We start from the raw sequence: 23,363 nt of genomic DNA, 5'->3' as shown, positions 1-23,363 counted from the left end.
CAGAAAACTAAATAAGATCTAAATAATATTGATCTGAAAAATCCTATGATAAACGTTTGAATAATATCCTCAGGTACCAACAGACACTCTCAATTTCTGCGCTATTTTTATTAGTTTTCTGTAAAAGAAAACTATTGTGATGGCTTTTCTGTCCGCCCTCAGATCTGGAAAGCTGCTGAGGCTAGAGGGCTGCAAATTGGTACGTTGATCATCCACCCTCCAGTCATCAAACGTACCAAATTGCAGCCCTCTAGCCTCAGTAGTTTTTATCTTATTTACGGTTAAAGTTAGCAATGCTCGTGCGTCTGGCACCGCAACAACACAGGCGCCACGGCCGGCTGAGGGTTTCATACAGCATTATATGCTGTACAGCAAACTCGTTTCTTCGACGCACATTTTTTAGTATCGCTCCAGGAATTTAACTGCCAAAAGGTGCATATTGATGGATTTTTACAAAATATCAGAGCAAACATTTTAAAGTAAAATTACTGACGCGAAAAATGTTGTGCCGGAGAGCTTATTTTTTGGGAAAATCTTCAGCGTCTCAGGAGTTGACGCGAGTGACTGAAGAAAAAATGCGAAGAAACTTAATTATACATTCAGACGCGACGCACGAAAAAAAAAGAAACAGAGTGAAAATAGATTACAAAACAATCTGCTTGCCGTTTTATCCACATAACATCAATCTAAATGAGGCTAAAATTCGTTTGCGTTTATATTTTTTCTCTCTCTCTCTCTCCCTCCCGTATTTACATATCACTTTATGCCCTCCCCTTTCTTCTTTCGCTTAACATATACATACTATATATACATACATATATACTGTATGTGTATGTATATATATAATTATATATATATAAATATGTATTTATAAATATTATATCTATACATATATATATATTGTATATATTTTTTTTATTATATATGTATATATATGTGTGTGTGTGTGTGTAAGCTTTTCAGTACTACAACATTCCGGCTTTACGGAGGAGACTGCTAACCCAGCCCCCTCTTTACTGACCTTAGCAGACGATGGAACCCACCTGAGCTGGGTGGACTGGAAGCATGGCCACAGGCGATAAATGAGGAGCGACTCCTGACTTAAAACAAACACACTGTGAATCTGCATCCGCACATTCTTCCTTTCCCTGCCTCTCTAAAAGCTATTGCACAAGACCCTTGCAATGTGTGTTAAGAGGTTTGATTGGCTGAGATATATTAAAGTTTATGATTATTTAATCATATCACTGTACTGGTCCGCTGGTACAGTGGTTAGTGTCGTGGTATGCCACTCAGATGTCGCGGGGGGTTCGCGTCTGGCCCGGGGCGATGAAAAATCACTGGCTCTTTATCATGATCAGTTACTGCTGCAGTGTGGGGTCTGCTGCGGTTTGAGGTTGGAACCAACATTCTTTGGAAGCTTGAATTTCAAGCCAGTGACCCCTTTGGTGTGCTTGTTCCATGGGAATAGGTTTCATCTACTGGAATAATAATAAAATAAATAGTAATAGTAATAATGGGAGGCTTGAGACCATCTCCCACTAGATCTATGACGAGACTTCAGCAGCAAATGATGAGAAGTTTAGTAATGTGGTGCCTTTTCTCAAATGCACTTGGATCTGACCACAACGAGCTCCCTTGGTTTTGTTTCCAAAGTGTATGGAGCACAAACAACGTTCGTGACCTTATGCCTCTATTTCTGATCTCTCTCTTTTTTACTCATGACCGCTGATTATTTCTCTCAATAATTACACCTCTTTGTCTATATTTTCCTACATCTTTCATTCTTTACACCCTCTGTTTATTCTCGACTATTTCACCGTGTTTCCCTCTCTCTCTCTCTCTTTCTCTTTCAAACTTGATCTCCCTCCACTCTTGATCTATCTTCGTCTTTCATCTTCTTACCTTTTTATCGATCCCCTTCCCCTCTTCCACCCCTCTTCATCTCGTTGGCACATCTTATTTTTCCCCTTTCTGTTTCTTTCTTTCTTGAATACTTTTCCAACCTATCTTTACATTTTCTCTCTCTCTCTCTCTCTCTTCAATTACTGTCTATCGTTTGCCTATCAGCTATTGTCTCTTTATAAATTCTTTTTCATCTCGAGTATTTTATGTCTCTCTCTCTCTCTCTCTCTCTCTCTCTCTCTCTCTCTCTCTCTCTCTCATTTACTGTTTATCGTTTACATATCAGCTACTCCCTCCATAAATTCTTTTTCATCTTGAATATTTTATCTCTCTCTCTCTCTCTCTCTCTCTCTCTCTCTCTCTCTCTCTCTCTCTCTCTCTCTGTCCAAACCTTGGCAATTCTCCTGTAGGAATATAGAAATGGAATAGTGAAATTCGGCTAAAGGCCAAGTACTGGGACCCAAGAGGTCATTCAGCGCTGGAACGGAAACTGGGAGTAGAAGGGTTTGAAAGGCGCGACGGGAGGGGAGCCTCGCAGCTGCACTATGAAGCAAATGTTAAGAGAGGTTGGACAGCAAGATGGAAGGAAGGTGATATGAATGGAGGTACAGTAAAAGGAATGAAAGGGGTTGAAGCAGCTAGGGACCGAAGAACCGCTGCTGCAATGAACCTCAAGTAATGCCCACAGTGCGCCGCGGGGGGCGTACTGACGGCACTGGCCCCGTCTTATAAAGCTTTACACTATCTGCATATTCATGTTTATTTTTTTCTCTACTTTTCCTTCACCTCGTCCTGCTAATCCAGTAACTTTCCAATTCCCCCACATTTTACTTTCTCTTCCAAATATTCTCTCATTTCTCGCGCTCCTCCCCTCACGTTATCATTCGAGGGGGCGACTCCGTCGGTATGATCCCCGGAGGGTCCTCCGAGATGTGACCGTTCCTCTTCGCCCCCCCCCCCCCGTTCCTCCCCAAAAAGTCCTCCGCGTCCCATAAATTCCGCCTCCTTTGATTCTACTTGCTCCTGCTATCTGCTCCTTTCCAGCGAGGTCTGAAGGATCTTCTTAACAAAGGGGGGAGAGGCAGCAAGTCACGGAACCACTGACAACCGCGGGAGAGTCATTGTTCTCTCTCTTTATCTCTCTCTCTCTCTCTTGGTCACAGTAAGAATCTCACTCTCTCTCTTTCTCTCTCTTGGTCCCAGTAAGAATCTCACTCTCTCTCTCTCTCTCTCTTGGTCCCAGTAGGAATCTGTCTCTCTCTCCTTGGTCTCAGTAGGAATCTGTCTCTCTCTCTTGGTCACAGTAAGAATCTCTCTCTCTCTCTTTCTCTCTCTTGGTCCCAGTAAGAATCTCACTCTCTCTCTCTCTCTCTTGGTCCCAGTAGGAATCTGTCTCTCTCTCCTTGGTCTCAGTAGGAATCTGTCTCTCTCTCCTGGTCACAGTAAGAATCTCTCTCTCTCTCTCTCTCTCTCTTTTGTTGGTCCCAGTAAAAATCTCTCTCTCTCACTCTCTTGGTCACAGTCAGAATCTCCATCTCTCTCTCTCTCTCTCTGACGTTCATACCCGCAGGAGCGCAGGTGATATTCCGTAATAATTAGATAATTTATTCAGAGCCACTTAAGCTAGAAGGCAGGAGAGTGGAGAAGTATGTTACGGAAAGTATGCTATAGTTCCCATTACGGCGAGACTTCCGACGCAGGGCCCTTAGATCAAAGGCGCCGAATTACCCAAGTTGACAAATTATTTCATCCCTGAGGAACCGTTTTCATAAATTTGAGGCGTTGGATGTTGCCAACAGATCATCAAGTCTGGCGTAAATGTATTTTCCATTTTAGTTTTCTGTAAAAGAAAACTGTTGTGTGTCCGTCCTCACTTTTTTCTGTCCGCCCTCAAGTCTTGAAAACTACCGAGGCTAGAGGGCTGCAAATTGGTATGTGGATCATCCACCCTCCAATCGTCAAACACACCCAATTCCAGCCCTCTAGCCTCAGTAGTTTTTATTTTAAGATTAAATTTAGCTATAACCGTGCGTCTGGCACCGATTTAGGACAGGTCACCACCAGGCCGTAGTTAAAGTTTCACGGGCCGCGACTCATGCAGCATTATACCGAGACCACCAAAAGATAGATCTATTTTCGGTGGCCTTGATTATACGCCGTACAGAAAACTCGACTGCGCCTGAGAAACTTCGGCGCATTTTTCACTTGTTTATTTCTGACAAAAACATTTTCCTTGCTAGTTTCTGCGACGATAGACGTGATAGTTGCCCAAAACCCACTACGAATCGAAGCAGAGTCAATTTCTGACACTCTCTGATTTACTCTTAGAAGGAAATTGCGGAGTACGTGACTGAGATATTGAACTGAATATAAATTTAGGCCAAAGACCAAGCACTGGGACCTATGAGGGCATTCAGCGCTGAAACATATGCATCAATTGTTAGGAGAGGGTTGAGGAAAGTAAGATCGAAGAAAGACAATATGAAAGGAGGTCGAGTAAACGAAACGAAAGGGGTTGCAGCTAGGGGCCGAAGGCACGCTGCAAAGAACCTTGAGTAACGCCTACAGCACTGACAGCAACCCTACGGGAGTGACAGGGGTACAGACTGGGTACCGGAACCTGAATTCCGATTATTGCGGAACTGGTTACGGGGCAACTGTCACCTTCAATAACACTGGAATGGAATGGAACATGTGATTTTGGCATAAAGCCAAGCACTGGGACCCAAAGGGTCATTCAGCGATTTGATGAGAACGAACGGAAGGGGAAATTATATGAACAGTGATATAAACAATAGATTAATGTAGCGAATCCGTGAAGTTTTTCTCATCGGAGGTTAAAATAATTAATGAAGGTTCTTGCCAACGATGTTGGTTACAAATGTGTTACCGATATTAGAGTTCGGGGACAAATTGTCGCACAGGGATCGGGAGGGTATAAGGGAGGCAGTAGCCCCGGGTTCCAGCGCGCGTAATAGCAGAACTCGCAAGGACAGGTACTGATACAGGCAAGAGTGCGAGGCTAGCAGCACCTGAGAAAAACTCGAGATGAATTCCGAAATCTTAAGAGAAGATGAGAGTGGATTGTTTAAAATAAAAATGGCGGCTTCATTTGTTAGCATAATAGTGAAACGGCTTCTATAAACTCTTTTGTATGTGAGGGGAATTAAGCCGAGAATGAGAAAGATTAAGAAGCTGAAATTTGTCTTCTGAAAATCAGAGTTTATAGACAGAGCAATTTCTCTCACTGAATATTCTCCTTATGGACAACATTACTGCGGAGTGCTCTCTCTCTCTCTCTCTCTCTCTCTCTCTCTCTCTCTCTCTCTCTCAGTAAAAAGATACACCCATTGCAAAATAACAAAGGCAATTTTTCAAAATTAACGTTATAACACTTTCTCCTAAAACTGAGAACTGGAAAAGTCTAAAATTCTAAACGAGACCCAACGTCCTCCCCGCTAATTACTTCGAAAACCTGACGCTTAGACATTAAAGCTAAACACTGCGAGCACGAACTCAACCACTGATATCAACCTATACTTCTTGATGGGTCGCGCCTCGCTCGGTTCCGCGTCAACAGAGACGCCATCTTACCCCTCACATGCGGAGACTCCCAGGAAATATATGCGGTGTGTGATGTGATGTGAATATCGACATGCGAGTGTTCCACTTCTCTCTTTCTAGATTTTCTCCGATATTCGGCCATTCTTCGTCGTTCCATTGTTCGGTCTCATTATAAAACACCATGTTTATTTCATGCTCCCCTTGAAAAGAAAGCATTTTTAGTTTTCTGTAAATGAAAACTATTGCGCCGGCTTTGTCTGTCCGCCCTCAGATCTTGAAAACTACTGAGGCTAGAGGGCTGCAAATTGGTATGTTGATCATCTACCCTCCAGTCATCAAACATACCAAATTGCAGCCCTCTAGCCTCAGTAGTTTTTATTTTATTTAAGGTTAAAGTTAGTCATAATCATGCTTCTCGCAACGATATAGGATAGGCCACCACCGGGCCGTGCTTAAAGTTCATGAGCCGCGGCTCATACAGCATCATACCGAGAACCATCGAAAGATAAATCTATTTTCGATGGCTATACGCTGTAGCGGCTGTACAGAAAACTCGATTGTGCCGAAGAAACTTCGGCGCATATTCAAGTTCCATTTTGTTAAATCTAAGGTACATTACCATTTCAATGTCCCGAAGAACTTCCCTTCACGCCAATAATGAATCTATTAAGCTTTCCCTGTTTCCTCAATTCTACTCAAGAAGTTTATCGGTTGAATTGAATATAGAACTTAGGCCAAAGGCCAAGCACTGGGACCTATGAGGTCATTCAGTGCTGAAATGGAAAAGTTAAGTATACCTTAGACCACTGAGCTGATTAACAGCTCTCCGAGGGCTGGCCCGAAGGATTAGACTTATTTTACGTGGCTAAGAACCAATTGGTTACTTAGCAACGGGACCTACAGCTTATTGTGGAATCCGAACCACATTATAGCGAGAAATGAATTTCTATCACCAGAAATAAATTTCTCTAACTCTTCATCAGCCGGCCGGGGGAATTGAACTCCGGCCCATCGAGCGACAGTCTGAAGCTCAACCGACTCAGCCAACAAAGGGCTGAAATGGAAATTGACAGTAAAAGTTTAAAAGGCGTAACAGGAGGAAAACCTTTTAGTTGCACTGTGAATCAATCGTTAGGAGAGGGTTAAGGAAAGTAAGATGGAAGAAAGAGAATATGAAAGGAGGTACAGTAAAATGGAACGAAAGGGGTCGCAGCTAGGGGCCTAAGGAAGGCACGCTGCAAAGAACCTCAAGTAATGCCTACAGTGCTCCGCATGAGGTGCACTGACGGCACTACCTCCCCCCCTATCGGGGTTATTTTTTCAGATTAGAAAGAAAGTACGTGCCTTATGTACTAAACACTTATATCTGTACAGAAAAATGCTCATGTGCAATACATAAAGACTCTGGGTAATATGCAAAAACTAGGTGTAATAACTGAATTATAAGCATTGCGCAGAGACACGCCATTTTGAATCGAAATACTTGACAGTAACCACCAAACAAGCCAATCAGATCGTCACATCTAATTACTGCTGACGGCGGCGCGTTACAACGACTACTGATGTCTGGAAAAATATTGTTAACGAGAGAGCGACTGAGGACGCCAGGGAAGAAGAAACGGAGTAGAAAGAAAGAAAAAACAAAAGAAAAACAAATAAAAAATGCGCAGAAGTTTCTTCAGCGCAGTCGAGTTTTCTGTACAGCGTATAATCAAGGCCACCGGAAACAGATCTATTTTTCGGCTGTCTCGGTGTGATGCTGGATGAGCCGCGGCCAACGAAACTTTAACCACGGCCTGGTGGTGGCCTAACCTATATTGCTGCCAGGTGCACGATTACGGCTAACTTTAACCTTACATAAAATAAAAACTACTGAGGCTAGAGGGCTGCAATTTGGTATGTTTGATGACTGGAGGGTGGATGATCAACATACCAATTTGCAGCCCTCTAGCCTCAGTAGTTTTTAAAATCTGAGGGCGGACAGGAAAAAGTACGGACGGACAGGCAAACAGCCGTCACCATAGTTTTATTTTAGCGAAAACTAATAACCTGGTTCAGCATTATTGTCTGAATATGTAAACTGTAGGTTTGTTTGAACGTTTACGAAAAAGATCCCAGAAGGATTATGACGATTTCAAAGGCAGCCTTTCTCTTCTGGGTCAGGCCATTGTTTCTCCCCCACCAGCCAGCACCAATTTAAACATGATTTAAAGAGGGGTCTCATGCCCCCCTACCCATCACGGCCCTTCGCTGGGCCTCCTCCTGGTTGGTGTCTCATTGTAGAACGCTCATTGTAGAGCGCTCTGCGACCACTCGGAAGGTTTCATTCAAATCGAGCCTTTGTTCAGCTTGAGGGACGCAGTTTATGAGAGCCAGACGTCGCCTTTAAAATTATAGATTCAACATTTTTAATTTTCGTTTTTTTAAATATTTTTTTATGTTTCTTAACCTGTTATCGTATTTCGTGCAACTGTTAAGTCTTGGCGATGGAGATTAAGCACAATAGTTGAAAAAGACTTATCAAACATCATTTTTCACACACACACAGATATATATATATGTGTATGTATATAATCATATATAATCATATATACACACACATATACATATATATAATATAACCTATAAAAACGCCAAAATGTAGAAAGTAAAGGCTATATTTCAAAGACCAAAATGTCTCTCTCCTCGGACAAATAGTGAATCTTACCGCGTCCTCTTTTCCCTGATCTGTGATGGAGCCGGTAGTGGTAGCCTTCTGGCTCTCACAAGTCATTCGGGATGAGGTTGCTAGCCCCACGCCCTTTTCCACCCTGGTTGTGACAAGCAAGGCGTCTACCAAATACTTGACCCGGTGCTTAAGTCAACAGAGATATGATGGAATTTAAGGAAATATTCTGTACGACTGCAAAACAGAGAGAGAGAGAGAGAGAGAGAGAGAGAGAGAGAGAGAGAGAGAGAGAGAGAGAGAGAGAGAGACTGTCGACAAGCCATACTTTCCCAGTACGTTTAGTTGTACTGACAAAAGTAAGAGATTCACTCAGGAGGCAAACTGCAAAGAGGGTCTGTAGAAAATGCCATTACTTGCTCTCAACATCGACCCAACCTCCCTGCCAGAACCGTAAACTTGTGGAAGAGCAGAATGGAAAAGAAAAATCCTGACAAGTTATGAAAAATGGCTGACTTCCACTTTAGTTCAACAGAGATCTCTGTGAAATTCTTCTCCTGCTTTGGAACTGAACTGAATATAGAATTTAGTCCTGTACTCATTACTCTTTGGCACGTTAGAGATTCAGAGTCACGTCCTGTCGGTCCATAAATGTAAAAAGGAATACCTATTTAACAAATCTCTAAATCGAGGTAGACTGTGTTAAGGGCTTTGCTATGAATCCTTGTTTAGGTTCAGGTCACTGAGATCAGAAGTCTTCTTCAGAACACCAAAAAAGATCGTCTGAATTTAAGTCGCCTTCTTGTTCATTTCCCCCAACGAAATATCTTTTTTTCATACAGCATAGGTAACAAAGCTAAAAAAAGCAAGCAATTTTTTCATGCAAGCAATTTTTTCATGCAAGCAATTTTTTCTTCATTCAGCATAAGCAAGCAAGCTAAAGAAAACAATGCTACACAATGAACTTCATATCATTATTAATATCGTCGTTATTTGTGACAACCTATACAGCCTGTTCAGTTACTATTACTAGTATTTTTACAGCTGGGCCATTTCCCCAGTGAAAAAATAACGCAACTGCCGTTGATACATTTATATATTAGAAAGCCAAATCGTGGCTGAACGCCCCACGCAGACAAACTTCCAAGACGTCAGCCACTTGATGCAGAAGGATTAGCATCAACGCGTCCAGCCCGCTTATGCACAAGAAACCAGTCACCAGGAATCATTCACGCAAGCCATCTCACGCCTACTGAATGCTAAGGTTCCTCACAGGTCTCCCATGAAGGATTTATCTGTAATGATAAAACCCGAGTGGATCTTTCTCGATGGAGGGTAGGGGAGACATGACACATCCACCCTCCTCCTGCAAACCTGTTTGTCCGCCCCGGGTGGGGAAGGGGTAGGTAGGGGATTGGGAGGGTAGGGGAGACATGACACAGCCACCCTCCTCCTGCAAACCTGGTCCGCCCCTGGGGGCAGGGTGAGTAGACAGGGTGGGAGACATGCCACCCTCCTCCTGCAAACCTGTTTGTCCGCCCCGGGTGGCGGCGGGGTAGGTAGGGGAGACATGACACCGCCACCTTCCTCCTGCAAACCTGTTTGTCCGCCCCAGGTGGTGGCGGGGTAGGTAGGGGAGACATGACGCGCAGCGCCGGGTTCCAGGGCAGTGTAACGCACGCCATCAAGCTCGTCTTAAAATGAGGGGAATGTTAGCTCGATTTAAAGTTGAAGGAGTTGAACAGCAAAGTGGGCGGATAATTCCATGCATCTGCAACCAAAGGCCGTACGGACGAGCTCATTCTTGAAACCTGTACTGCCATCTAAGAATAAAATCACTGTATATGGATATTCAAAAGCGCATGCATAATCAAGAATCGTAATCCCTCACTTCTGGAATCGGTACAGTCAAGTAAAAATACTAAAAATGACGAATGGAAGAAATTGACCCTAATAACTTACAGAAATAGGATGAGACCCTCATCTCTGAATCAGTCCAACCTTAAAATTTGCTGACATCGATCAAATTCTTAAAAACCAGAAAAGAATGTGAAGAAAAACACTGAAAAGAAACTCAGCGCAGAACTCAGTTAGCCTCGCCTGAATCCCATTAATCTACGCCAGCAATGTATGCCAGTGTTTTCGAGCCTAAAAACCTGGCTGGAAACTGCTAAGAGGCTTAGGGTATTACAGACATTTCCGACAGACATTCAGCCGACACGAACACTCTCTCAAATCGGATATGTCCGCCACTGGGTTTATCAATCATGAAAAAGGATTATTTAAATTTGTCCGTATGCGGTTGAGAAAGCGTATAAAAATGTCCTCTCTCTCTCTCATAAGGTCAACTGCAATAAGGATGAAAATCCTGTGCAGTAAAACTTCCAGTGACACTTTCTCCTATCCAAAATCCTGGTTACAAGTAAGTTCATCAGAGCCCTTACATATTTCTTAATATTCTCCTCCAGTTGGGACTCTATTGCCTTTCTCAATGTTCCTCCTTCAGTTCAGCACTTTCTACGCGATAGCGTATAGTTATCAACAAGCTTTATGCTTCCATTCTATTTACTTGGTCAAAGTTGTCTTTGAAAGATCTCAAAAGCATCGCTTAACTAAAGCTATAATTTTTAGTATATTTTTCTTGTCATCACAAATTTTTGCCTTTGGCTGAAACCATACAAAACAGCTTTTCGATGATAGAGTAATTCAACTTTCTTCGAGTAATCAGCTTCCGCAAACCTCTTGTTACATTTCTGAGGACAATTCTTTCAATCAACACCTCCCCCAGCCTGTAAAAATGCCTTCTAAAAGACTTAAATGAGCTTTTTCTCGCCATCAAATAAATATCTTAACTCATCTCATTACCTTCCTAGCTTCTATTTTTTCAGAAAATCCTTTCCATTATTGACATTTGCTGTCGAAATTCTACCATATACTCCTGCTTGACTTAACAACTTTGCTTTCCTACTCTCCCCTGTGAGTTTCAAGTTTTAGCAACAACAGCCTCCCGGTAAAACATCTAGACTCCTTCAAGCGTCACCACAGCTCCTTGAAACCCCAAGAGTAACCAACTCCCAGTCCTATATCTTTGTTGTACACCAAAGACAATTACTGGAGAAGCCCCTTACTCTCAGATGTTTGTTTCACCAAGACTCAAAGATTTCAATTTCCTTTACACAGCAGTGATACACAGGAATTTTATTCTCCTCCTCTGAGAATACTTCTAAACTTGAGCGTTTTGTTTCCAACCATTATCGAAGTTGGAACCAAATTTACTTTCAGCCATGCGCGCGCGCGTGTGTGTGTGTGTGTGTGTCTTTGATTGATTCTGTGTGTGTGCGTTTTCTAATGGGACAATGGGAAGTTTACATTTCCTCCGTAATTAGTTCCTGCCTGGAGCTTGTGAGAAGTTCGCTTTTTTGCAAGACCTCTCTCTCTCTCTCTCTCTCTCTCTCTCTCTCTCTCTCTCTCTCTCTCTCTCTCTATATATATATATATATATATATATATATATATATATATATATATATATATATATATATATATATATACATACACATTATATCATCTTTTAACTCCTTTCTTTACCTCCTTTATATTGGATGACATGGCCCTGGTTTTACTCCCGTGTGGTTACAGAAGTTTGACAGCCAGACTTTCCAAATATCTTCCCAGTTTTGGACCACAGACAAGAGAATGGAGTACGATTGAAAAGCCACTCGTCACTGCTTACTCCACGTTCTGGCCATCAATCTACAATATAACAGTTGTAACTTAATCTAAGTATCAGCTCAAGTTTCGAGTCTACTGCATTTTGATGACTGTAAATGTACGGTATGTAGGTATATTTGCATTTCACTGAATACAATGATACAGTTACCTATAATACGGACGTTTATGGCTTATGAAAGAACCTACACTGTCTATCCTCCTGATATCTTCGAAATAAAAATAAAAATTCTTGGTTTGATTTCAGTTCTGAGGGATTTCTACGGGGAAAGGACTGGTTGAACTAGTTGTGGGATGAGATGTATGCTGGTATTGCACCAGCCCCGGTTTTTTTGTCATGCTCCTAGGTTCGGTTAGGTAGGTTAGGTTACTTAGATAATCGACAGTGATTTGGGAGTGGGAAACATGATGAGATTATTTTCAAGAAAATTCTATGGTTACTTTTTCAGATATGGCGTCGCGCTTTTTTTCAGGGAAAGGTCCCGGTATACTCGGTTACGTCAGCCGAAAATGCCTCCCGGATTTATTATTTCCACTTCAACTGAATCCTAATCAACTTAAAACCTGAGCGATCCGACCGTGGATTTAATACCTCTGCCGAGAGAATTTCTGCTGAACGCTGCGTACTTTCTGAACTTGCAAGAATTGTGTGCACTGGTTCTAATGAAAATAAACCCCGCATTATATCTATCGACATTATTTAAACAGGAAATTAAACTGATGTTTCAAAAGGAAACGTTAACTTAACATGAGATGCTAAACTTCAATAACCTCATCTTACTCATTCTATATACTATAATTTCACTTGATCTAAATTTCACATTCAATGCTCTTTACAACCATTCAATATCGACACGACTCAAAGCACACCAAAGGCTCTTTCACAAACACAAAACAAACGATAAAACCCGACCGCCAACAAAGGAACAAACTCGCACATTCAATTTGTTGTTTTATTGGAATCCCAGCTTGCATATTTAACTCCCATTCTCGCCGGGGAGGGGGAGGGGGTTCGTTGTTTAAATTAGTCTGAGTGGTTTGGGTACCGCGTTCATTAGCAGGAATCTCCCAAAAATGCCTCTTTCAGGCGGCATCCAAGTGGTCCTCAAAGCCCCGTGGAACTGGGTAGGTCGCTCTTCCAATACGTGAAGGTGGACATTTAGAGAGAGAGAGAGAGAGAGAGAGAGAGAGAGAGAGAGAACAATTCGGGGTCATCCTGCTTTCTCCAAAGGATCGACGAATAAAAGCTGTAGATGGAGGCCGAGAGTTCTCTCTCTCTCTCTCTCTCTCTCTCTCTCTCTCTCTCTCTCTCTCTCTCTCTCATGCGAAAAGAGACACAAAAATCGCTCTTTCCTCTCTCTCTCTCTGACACATTACCAAACAAATAATTTCCTTTTTATACTGCATGAGCCGCGGACCACGCTTTCAGCCCGGCCCGGTGGTGGCCTGTCCTATAGCGTTGCCATACGCACGATCATCGCTAACTTGAACCTTAAATAACGTAAAAACTACTGAGGCTTGAGGGCTGCAATTTGGTATGTTTGATGACTGGAGGGTGGATGATCTACGTACCAATTTGCAGCCCTCTAGCCTCAGTAGTTTTTCTGATCTGAGGGCTAGGCTTAACCACGGAGGAGGGGATAGATCAGAAGGGAAAGGATTCCAGAGGAGGAGTAAAGCAGTGCAATCTGAAGGATGTCCATTTCCCCAGATGAAAATGTGTGAAGAAGTGGCCACTCAGGTATCACGAAACCTCTTGCAAGGAGGACGAATGAGCCTTTTGCTCATTACAATGGGACAATGGCTAAAATAATACCTGTAGTAAACTACATAGAAACACTACACACACAAGCACACACATATATATATATATATATATATATATATATATATATATATATATATATATATATATATATATATATATATATAAAATATTATTAGTAAAAGTTACCAGTAGATTAAATCTATCTATATATTTATCTATCTATCTATCTATCTATATATATATATATATGTATATATATATATTATATATATACACACACACACACACACACATATATATACAAGTATATAATTATATATATGAGCAAGTATGTTGTACTGCGTGTCTACTTAAATAGCCATTTCCTAAAAATAACAGCATTAGTTGGTCTAGTACAGGAAATTATGACATTTTACACACAAAAAAAACTAACAGAAATCTGAGATCAATCGTTCCAGACAAAAAACAAGACCATAATAAAAAAAAATATTACCAAAAAAATTGACTGATTAGATACATTCAGGATTTAAAATGGCAGTACAATGCATCCTTTCTCTCTCTCTCTCTCTCTCTCTCTCTCTCTCTCTCTCTCTCTCTCTCTCTCTCTCTCAGCAGGGCCACACACGGTCCCAATTCCGAAACTCACCGGTCCCCGAAAAGAACGCAGTCACCGGAGTGGACGTCGTAATGGAGAATCCTGCCAGCCGCCTCATCTGTATAGTACGACCCAGGAGCTGGTATCGACGAGACCACCTCAACCAGGCACCACACCGCCGCTACCACACCTAACCACCACCACCACCGCCGCATCTGGGCGGTGCGACGCGCCTCTCTCCTGGTTTACGTCGGGGTACAGACCAGTCTCAGTCTCTCTCTTTCTCTCTCTCTCTGCAATTAACGGACATAAAGGGACTGTTATTTACATTTCGTCAATAGTGGTTGGGAATAATGATTACCTTTGGAGACATACTAGTTTACCACAAGAATAAGATAAATAATGGAAGCACCAATGGCAAGCGTAATAAATGGAGGGGAAAAAGTAGACACAGAGAAACTCAGAAATAGGGGAAAAAATTACAGCGATTTTCCAGTCATGGAAATGAGTTACAATCTTTGTGAAAGGGACAGACCAGCTCCTGTGGCCTCTGCTATTTGTCGTATACACACACACACACACACACATATATATATATATATATATATATATATATATATATATATATATATATATATATATATATATATATATATATATATATATATATTAGTGTGTGTGTCGCATATAATGCTTGCATTGCACCACGTGAGTGCACTGCTGGCAATAACCCCTTGTCGAGAGATTGTTCAGTGGCAAAATATATTCAGAAGTCTTACGATACGAACAGGGTCAATGGACTTGTATGAGATAGACAGAAAAGTCTAACTGGCAACAGTGACTGCAGGTAAAACTTAAGTTTACCGAACAGTGTGTGTGTGTGTGTGTAAGGGTCCGTGATGTATTAATGAGGCATTGCATTGATGTGTTTTTACCAGTTGTAAATCTCTGACAGTCTTTTGTACTGACTCTTTTAACCTTCACTCGGTAGCTAAAAGACAAAATGTAATTAGTGGAATCCATTTATTTTAACAGAAGCCTCTTTTTCCAAAAAAAAAAAAAAAAAAACAAAAATACATGGCTATTATTTTATATATAAAATGGCCGCTTTAAGATAATGAAAGGTTCCCCTTACCTGGTCACTACTTAGCTCTGATCTCGGCGCTAAAACTGTTAATATAATTTTGTTTCTACAATATCAGATTATGGATCATAATTGCATCTGTACCGCTACACTCATTACTCAATAACACGTACTGGAGAAGTGGGACTGCTTCCCTTGACTGAAATTAAGTTTTAATTAGGGTCACAATTTAATGACTCGCCTCTGCAAAGCCCATTAAACCTGAATAGAAAAGTGAATTTTATTCCGCCTGCAAGACAGAAGATTATAAGTAATGTCTCCAGCGCGCCAATTCAGGTGCACTGACGACACTAAACCCCCTATCCGGGATCCAACCAGTTGATGACCTACTTGCGTCAAGGTACGAACTTTGACCCAACGTGACGTTACCACCAAAGGCAAGGTCACAGGGGTTTGAATTCATCGCGGGAGTAGGACAACAAAGGTTCAGTGCAACCGTAAGTTTGTATGTCACCACTTTTACAGCAGGAAAGATTCAACCATTCAGATTCGTTACCTTGACATATTTATGCGCAGGATGCGCTCACACCTTCAGCAATTGGCAATGAAAGAATCCACTAAGAAATCATCAGATTGATAATGAAAAAGCTCTCTGTCAAAGGAAAAATACTGCGACTGATTTTGTTTGAAAAAAACGTATTTTTGGAAAGAAATTCAATTGAAAAAGAGCGTCATGAACTAATAATGATAAGCTTTCTGTCAAAAGAAAAGTATTGTCACTGATTTTGTTTTAAAAAACGTACTTTTTGGAAAGAAATACAATTAAAAACGTCTACACCTTCTGGTGAACTAACAGCCATCAGGCTCTCTCTCTCTCTCTCTCTCTCTCTCTCTCTCTCTCTCTCTCTCTCTCTCTCTCTCTCTCTCTCTCTCCATCCAAAACTCGTATGCAATATTGGAAACCAGGAAATTCTTTGGCGTTGCTATCATGAAAATATATACACGCACACACACGTACGCGTATATGTATATATATATATGTATGTATATGTATATGTATATACATATATTACTTAGGATCTACTAATCACTTTGTACCAGATACGTATACAATTGTTATAACCGCAATACTCCTCGATTTCTTCACATTTTAGATAAGCTTCGTACCCAAAATGTCAAACTGAATAAATCGAGGGTTAGGAAAAACATTATGATTATTTCAGTTACATACGTACCTGGTACAAAGTAATCAACAGGGTGTAGAGTCTAAATATATATATATATATATATATATATATATATATATATATATATATATATATATATATATATATATATATATATATATATATATATATATATATATATATATATATATATATATATATATATATATAACTGCCCTGCTGTAAGTATACCCAAATACTACGTGGTGTAAATGACAATAAATAAAAATCGGAATATATACGACGATAAGTGAAAATCTATTAGATAATAAAGAGTAAATCAGGCCCAGTGCCTTTAAAGTAGACAAAATAAAGCAAAAAAGATTCTTGGAAACTGACTTTAGTTCCCAAGTAACCTTCCCCCTGAAGTGAGCAGCGAGGTTAGCTCTACGCTCACCAGCTTTTTTTTTTTGGGGGTCCTTCAAAAGTCTTCGAGATTTTCTCCAATACAATGGGGATGGAGAAGGGTCTTTAGGACGATCGAAGGCACCTCCACAATGACCCGACGTCTCATCGAGGCCTCACTTGATCACGCTCCGAGTCGCCTCGAGGGCTTTCCTGACCTTGGCAAAAGAGGGCAGCCAAGCGAACGGCTTAATAGGCGAATTGAGCTGAAGGCAGTCTGTCAAATGGCGACTCGTTTCGCATCTACATACCGGGGCACGGGAAGATGAAAGGGCACCAAGGAAAGACAATTGCAATGAAGAAAGACAAAATACTTTGTATGACATCAAAATCGAAGTCACGCTGAGAACAGCGTGATGAAAATCTATGAATTATATTTAGGAGGTAATATTATGGGTTCCTCAAGGAACACCTAAGAGCATCCGTAACTTTTGTTTGCCATCGAAAATCTTTCATCGAACTTGTGACATCAGAGTGATAAATATGGCTGTCCAACAAGGATAAAGGATTAAAAAACTCCCTTGAGAACACACGTTCCATTTTAAATCATTTTAGGGAAAACTGCAGTATTTGCAATATTTCGGAAACTGAGATATGCCACCTACTGGGCTCGTGAAACACTAATACACAAGTTACTGCAGTTTCAGAATGATTCTTCAGTGCTTTATTTAGGGGGTCCCGTTTGCAGTATCTGCAAAATTAGTAGTAAGGCCAGGGAAAACTACAGTGTCTACCATTTTTCTCAGTTCTGTATTTTTGCAGATACTGCAGTCTTCCATTTTAGTGCTGTAGGGACGTCATCTGATCCCATGCAGTACAATATCTCGTATGCAAGACCAGAAGGCTACACCGAGTATGACCTTAAAACTCTCCCCATTTTGATGAGCAATTTTCAAGAAAAACTATTCAGCGAATTTGCCAAGAACAGACACGAGGGGAAATTGTCTGAAATGGGTTTTTGTCATCTACACTCAGCTCTACAAGTGCTGGTTGTAACCCCCAGACACTGAGTAACTACTTTGTGGCAAAACTCCAGTGACTGAGAGTTTATACTTCAAAAGTGTAGAGGACGATACTACACCTCCACGTAACGTAGACTGGCTCAGGGTATGAGCAAGGGGTATGACCGAAACGTAGGCTGCCTCAGGGTATGACCAAGGGGTATGAATATGATGTAGACTGGCTCAGGGTGTGACCAAGGGGTAAATCCGTAACGTAGACTGGATCAGGGTTTGACCAGGGGGTATGACTGTAACGTAGACTGGCTCAGGGTATAACCAAGGTGTTTGACAGTTAACGTAGACTGGCTCAGGGTATGACTGTAACACCGACTGGGTCAGGGTATGACCAAGGGGTATGACCGTAACGTAGACTGGCTCGGGTACGAAAAGATTCTTATGGCTTATTGAGTTCTGGAACGTCAGACGTCTTACAGACTCAATCACTCTTAAATGGATCGAATGAAATGATTGTGTCCTTTGGCAACGTCATTCTGACTCAGAAGCGTAAAACGTGAAATGCCTCCCCAAACTGCATAACCACTACTACTGCTTCCACTTTCTCCCATGCCAAGCCACTCAACATTCGGTAACAAAATCTCATAACTGAAATATCTATACTTTTTCGCATATATCGCCAACACCAACAGACGCCTTTGGTCTATATCCTTTTACTACAGTGGGAACTGTAATATTACTCTGCACACTTTCAAAAACAACAAAACGGTTTCTTTCCAAATGCGTTTGTTTTTGTATTTTCTCGAACCAGCAACAAACCAAGAAAGTACATTGAGGAAGGCACTTTGTAAGTTTTCGAAAATTTACGGCTGTGGACAAGTGACTGATCTTACTGAGAGTAGGTACGTCTGAAAGGTGTATCAGGAGGTAAACCTCAAAGCAGTTGAACCATGAATCAACTGTTAGGCGAGGGTGGATAGCAAGATGGAAGAATGACAGTACGAACGGAGGTACAGTAAAAGGAATGAAAGGGGACGAGCGTATACCAACTACACTCAAGGGCGCCTTCACCCAGCTCGAAACTATAAGTCGCCGAGTACCAGCGGCACCAAGGGCGGTAAGCTCGTTACGTAACAGAGCTATTCCCACCGGCATCACACCGCTAAAGAAATTAGTTCGAGGCGTGAATTCGAAACGACCCCGGGCTGAAGGGGAGACTTCCTAAAGCTTTTGTCTCAAGTCTCTCTCTCTCTCTCTCTCTTTTCGGGCGTTATCCTTTTCTCTCTCTAACTCTCTTCTCTCTTTCCAGGCGTTGTACTCTATCTCTCTCTTTCTTTAATCTCACTTTTCAGGTGTTATCCTCTATCTCTCTCTCAAATTTCTCTTTCCAAGCGTTATCCTCGGTCTCTGTCTGTCTGTCTCTCTTTTCAGGCGTTATCCTCTCTCTCTCTCTCTCTCTCTCTCTCTCTCTCTCTCTCTCTCTCTCTCAAATTTCTTTCCTTTCAGGCGTTATCCTCTCTCTCTTTCTCTCTCACTTAAAATGAGGAATGAAATCTAACTGGAATCCCATGAGAGAGAGAGAGAGAGAGAGAGAGAGAGAGAGAAGAGAGAGAGAGAGAGAGAGAGAGATCCCTTGCATTCACGATGAGGAGAGGTATAGAAAGCATCCTGACAAGCTACTTTGACAAACAATCCCTGGTAAGAAAACCCTTTCAGCTCCAGTTATCGCCAGGAATATATATGAACAGGAACGGCGTTGCGCCCACACGGGCGGGCAGGACGAGCGGCTCTACTGAAACTTATTATGAAGTATCACATATCCTCTAACTTCTCACAAAGCCAGCGAGCTAATCTACATCTCGATACGATAGAGCGAACGAAACCCGAAAAGAACCTCCGTAAATCAAACATCACTCGGATTTCAATCCCGTGCGTCTTTGGGCGCTGTAGGTGATATTGTTTACCTTCCTCGGCGCCGAGGGTAAGAGTCGGCCGAGTATACCGTTTCCATTATGCATGGACCCAGACTCAGGATACGTGCTGTTTACCAGTCTTAAAGTCTGTGTTCCACTGGTCCTCGGTGAGCTGAACTGAATGTAGAGTTTAGGCCAAAGGCCGGGCGCTGGGGCCTACGAGGTCATTAAGCGCTGGAAAGGAAATTGAGAGCTGCACTATATGAAATCAGGGCCTCACAAGTCTTCCCCGATTCTACGGGGGTTCAGAGAGAGGGGAAAGTGTGACACGCAGTTCTGAAATATTCATTTTTCCGCCTTTAAAGAAGAAGATGCGTTGCGCTTACCAAGTTTTCCCTCAAAACTGAGCTTCAAGGGTCGTTCTCTGGAGTGCTGGGGGCTTTTCACAGTCACGAAGAATGACATTTACCGAGATCGACGAAAGCCGGTGCCCTGATGAAACGAATCATTGCCACGCTCACAAATACACACATATACATACATACGTTTATATATATACAGCTAAGTCCACAGGAAAAATGATAGTAAGAACTACTAAGCGTTTTCGTGTTATTTATAACCATTTTCGAGGTACCTGTGGCTTTGGTTGAACATATTGTCAAACGCTAGGTGATAGATAAGCATATAATATATATATATATATATATATATATATATATATATATATATATATATATATATATATATATATATATATAATCATATAATCACGGACGCATTTTAAATGTAACTGCTGATTCATGGATGAGCGCAATATTAGCAACTGGCAGTTTCAAAAGCTTACACAGGCAGCTCACCAACAGCGCTTCAAACAACCCCACAAGCAGTGTCCCATTCACGTCCATCTCTCGTATTACAGGCTCTCTCCTCGCTACACTGTCATCGTCCATTCTTTCCACATGACCAGATCATCTCATACTCTTCTGACCCGGAAAATACTATGCACTCAAACAGTTATTATTAGATAACTACCATAGGAAATACTCTGCTGTTGAACAAAATGACATAATTTTGATGTCAGCGACATTCTTATGTTTTTTAGATAGAACATACGAAAATGAAATATGCTTTTTATTTACAGATATCGCAGTTAGAATAATCCAACAACTAAAACTGTTATTTCATCTTCTACTTCACTCTCAGCAGGATAGGAAGGGTGGCACAAGACGGAAAATATTAATTTGATTAGCCTAGTGACTTTCTTGAACACAAACAGAAGATTTAACGATATCAGTTAACTGGTAGAATTCCGCGACTGAAAAGTCATGAGCTGGATCAAGGCCAAGAGAAAGAGAAGGTCTGGTCACTTCCCCCAAAATCCCCCATGTGGGCGGAGCTTTCCCTACCTCCTTACTGCGTCAGTAGGCGGATTGCAGTAATGAGCAGGTACCTCTACGATACGTCATCGCCTACGTAGTTACCCCAGGTGGGGGGCGACCCCACCCAATTGGGCAGCTACGTTAGAACGACCTTTAGCTGCGACAATATATAACTTTACTGACCCAGCTCCAGAGCTCTTATGAAAACAATTTTGCAAAATTTAATTTTTGGTCCTTTTTTATGATCTTGGAGACGTTTTAAGTTTGAGGAAAGTTGAAGAGTTGAATTTAAGCATTTAAATGCAATAAAAACAAACAAAAAATGTACATCACACGATCAAGGCCACCGAAAATAGATCTATCTTTCGGTGGTCTCGGTATAATGATGTATGAACCGCGGCCCATGAAACTTTAACCATCGCCTGGTGGTGGCCTGTCCTACATCGTTGCCAGAAGCATGATTACGGCTAATTTTAACCTTAAATAAAATAAAAACTACTGAGGCTAGAGGGCTGCAATTTGGTATGTTTGATGACTGGAGGGTGGATGACCAACATACCAATTTGCAGCCCTCTAGCCTCAGCAGTTTCTAAGATCTGACGGCGGACAGAAAAGTGCGGACGGACAGACAATATTTTTCTTTTACAGAAAACTAGAAGTAAACATCTGTTCATTCCTGTGTAGCAACTGAAGTCTGTTCAAGATGGAAAAGGTATTGCTAATTATTCTTAAAAAAAATATTAGGTCAACTTTTTTCCTTTATTTTTATTTATTTATTTTTGCATAAATTTGTCATAAGTTACCCACTTTGTACATACAATTCCCACCCCATACCTGTTGCTTGCACTGTTCATTCCCATTCCCACCCCCCCACCACTTCTCCCTTCTACTTACCTTCTCCATTCCCTTCCCTCATCTTTTCTCTACCTCTCCTCACTCACAGTCACTTGTTTGGTTTAGATTAAATTGGCCTTAGGCCAGCTGGGATGTGGACCTCTGGACTTTCCAATTAATAGAGACAATCATTAATCTTTTTTTATTTGTTTTTCCTGGATCACACACAGTGGAACACTCTCTCCAATACACTGAACTTCTTCGATACAAAAAAGAAAGAAAAATTGTGATTCCATTTTAGTTTTCTGTAAAAGAATTGTGTTGACTCTGTCTGTCCGCCCGCCCTCGGATCTTAAAAACTACTGGGGCAAGAGGGCTGCAAGTTGGTATGTTGATCATCCACCCTCCAGTCATCAAACGTACCAAATTGCAGCCCTCTAGCCTCAGTAGTTTTGATTTTATTCAAGATTAAAGTTAGCCATAATCGTGCTTCTGACAACGATAAGGCTATACCACCACCGGCCTATGGTTAAAGATTCATGGGCCGCGGCTCATACATCATTATACCGAGACCACCGAAAGATGGATCTATTTTCGGTGGCCTTGGTTATACGCTGTAGCGGCTGTACAGAAAACTCGACTGCACTGAAGAAACTTAAAGAATCCTTCTTCAGTTTTCTTACTGCGTCTGTGGTTTAAGTGGATGTTGCGTTTGTCTTTATACATTTTCTTTTCTTGTATATATACAATTTAAACATTTTACCTACTTAAACTCCCTCATCTTAAAAGGGTGACATCAATAAACTCTCTGACTGTGGAAGGTAACAGTTATTTCTCCACCAGATAGCGTTTTCAACAACTTGTAAGACTTCCATATCTACATAAGGTACTGCACCTATATATAACCCAGCGCTGCCTGGGAAAACTCTGAATGACAACTGATAAACTCTCTCTCTCTCTCTTTCTCCTCCCTAACACCCACTCTACCCTCTCTCTCAATTCCTCTCCCACGCTCCCTCTCTCTCTCTCCAACTTTCCCTCACTCTTTTCCTCTTTCTCCTTCCTAACACCCCTCTCCCTCACTCTCTCTCTCTCTCTCAGTAAAAGGAATGAGAGGGGTAGCCCACTTGCTCTGAGTGCCTACACGAACTAACATATGTTTGTCCTTACTTTCATTCACAGAATGTCATAAGCACAAGCTCTTAATAAAAAAATTATTATTTTCTTACAAAAGTCAAAGTTTCGTCTTAATGTATTTATCAAGTAATCACTAATTACTCGTTCTATGGAATCCTGTCCTTTAGTGTGAAAGGTTCACAAGGGTCCCATTCCAGTCCCAC

General features: G+C 41.5%; 1 protein-coding gene across 3 annotated transcripts in view; it reads right to left on the bottom strand.

Moving 5' to 3' along the window:
• LOC136855715 (phospholipase A2-like) overlaps positions 1-23,363 on the bottom strand; it is a 61,681-nt gene that overhangs the window by 17,328 nt on the left and 20,990 nt on the right. For 2 of the 3 annotated variants that reach the window (XM_067133039.1, XM_067133038.1), the window contains exon 2: positions 14,278-14,519. The exons of the other annotated variant lie outside the window; for it this stretch is intronic. In XM_067133039.1, the coding sequence (XP_066989140.1) occupies positions 14,278-14,441 (164 nt within the window). In that variant the 5' untranslated portion in view covers positions 14,442-14,519. The remainder of the gene's footprint in view (positions 1-14,277; positions 14,520-23,363) is intronic. 3 annotated transcript variants of the gene reach the window in all.

This window comes from Macrobrachium rosenbergii, chromosome 32 (assembly GCF_040412425.1).
Source record: "Macrobrachium rosenbergii isolate ZJJX-2024 chromosome 32, ASM4041242v1, whole genome shotgun sequence".
Lineage (NCBI taxonomy): Eukaryota > Metazoa > Arthropoda > Malacostraca > Decapoda > Palaemonidae > Macrobrachium > Macrobrachium rosenbergii.
The sequence above is the reverse complement of the archived record's forward strand: the minus strand, read 5'-3'. Positions and strand labels throughout refer to the sequence as shown.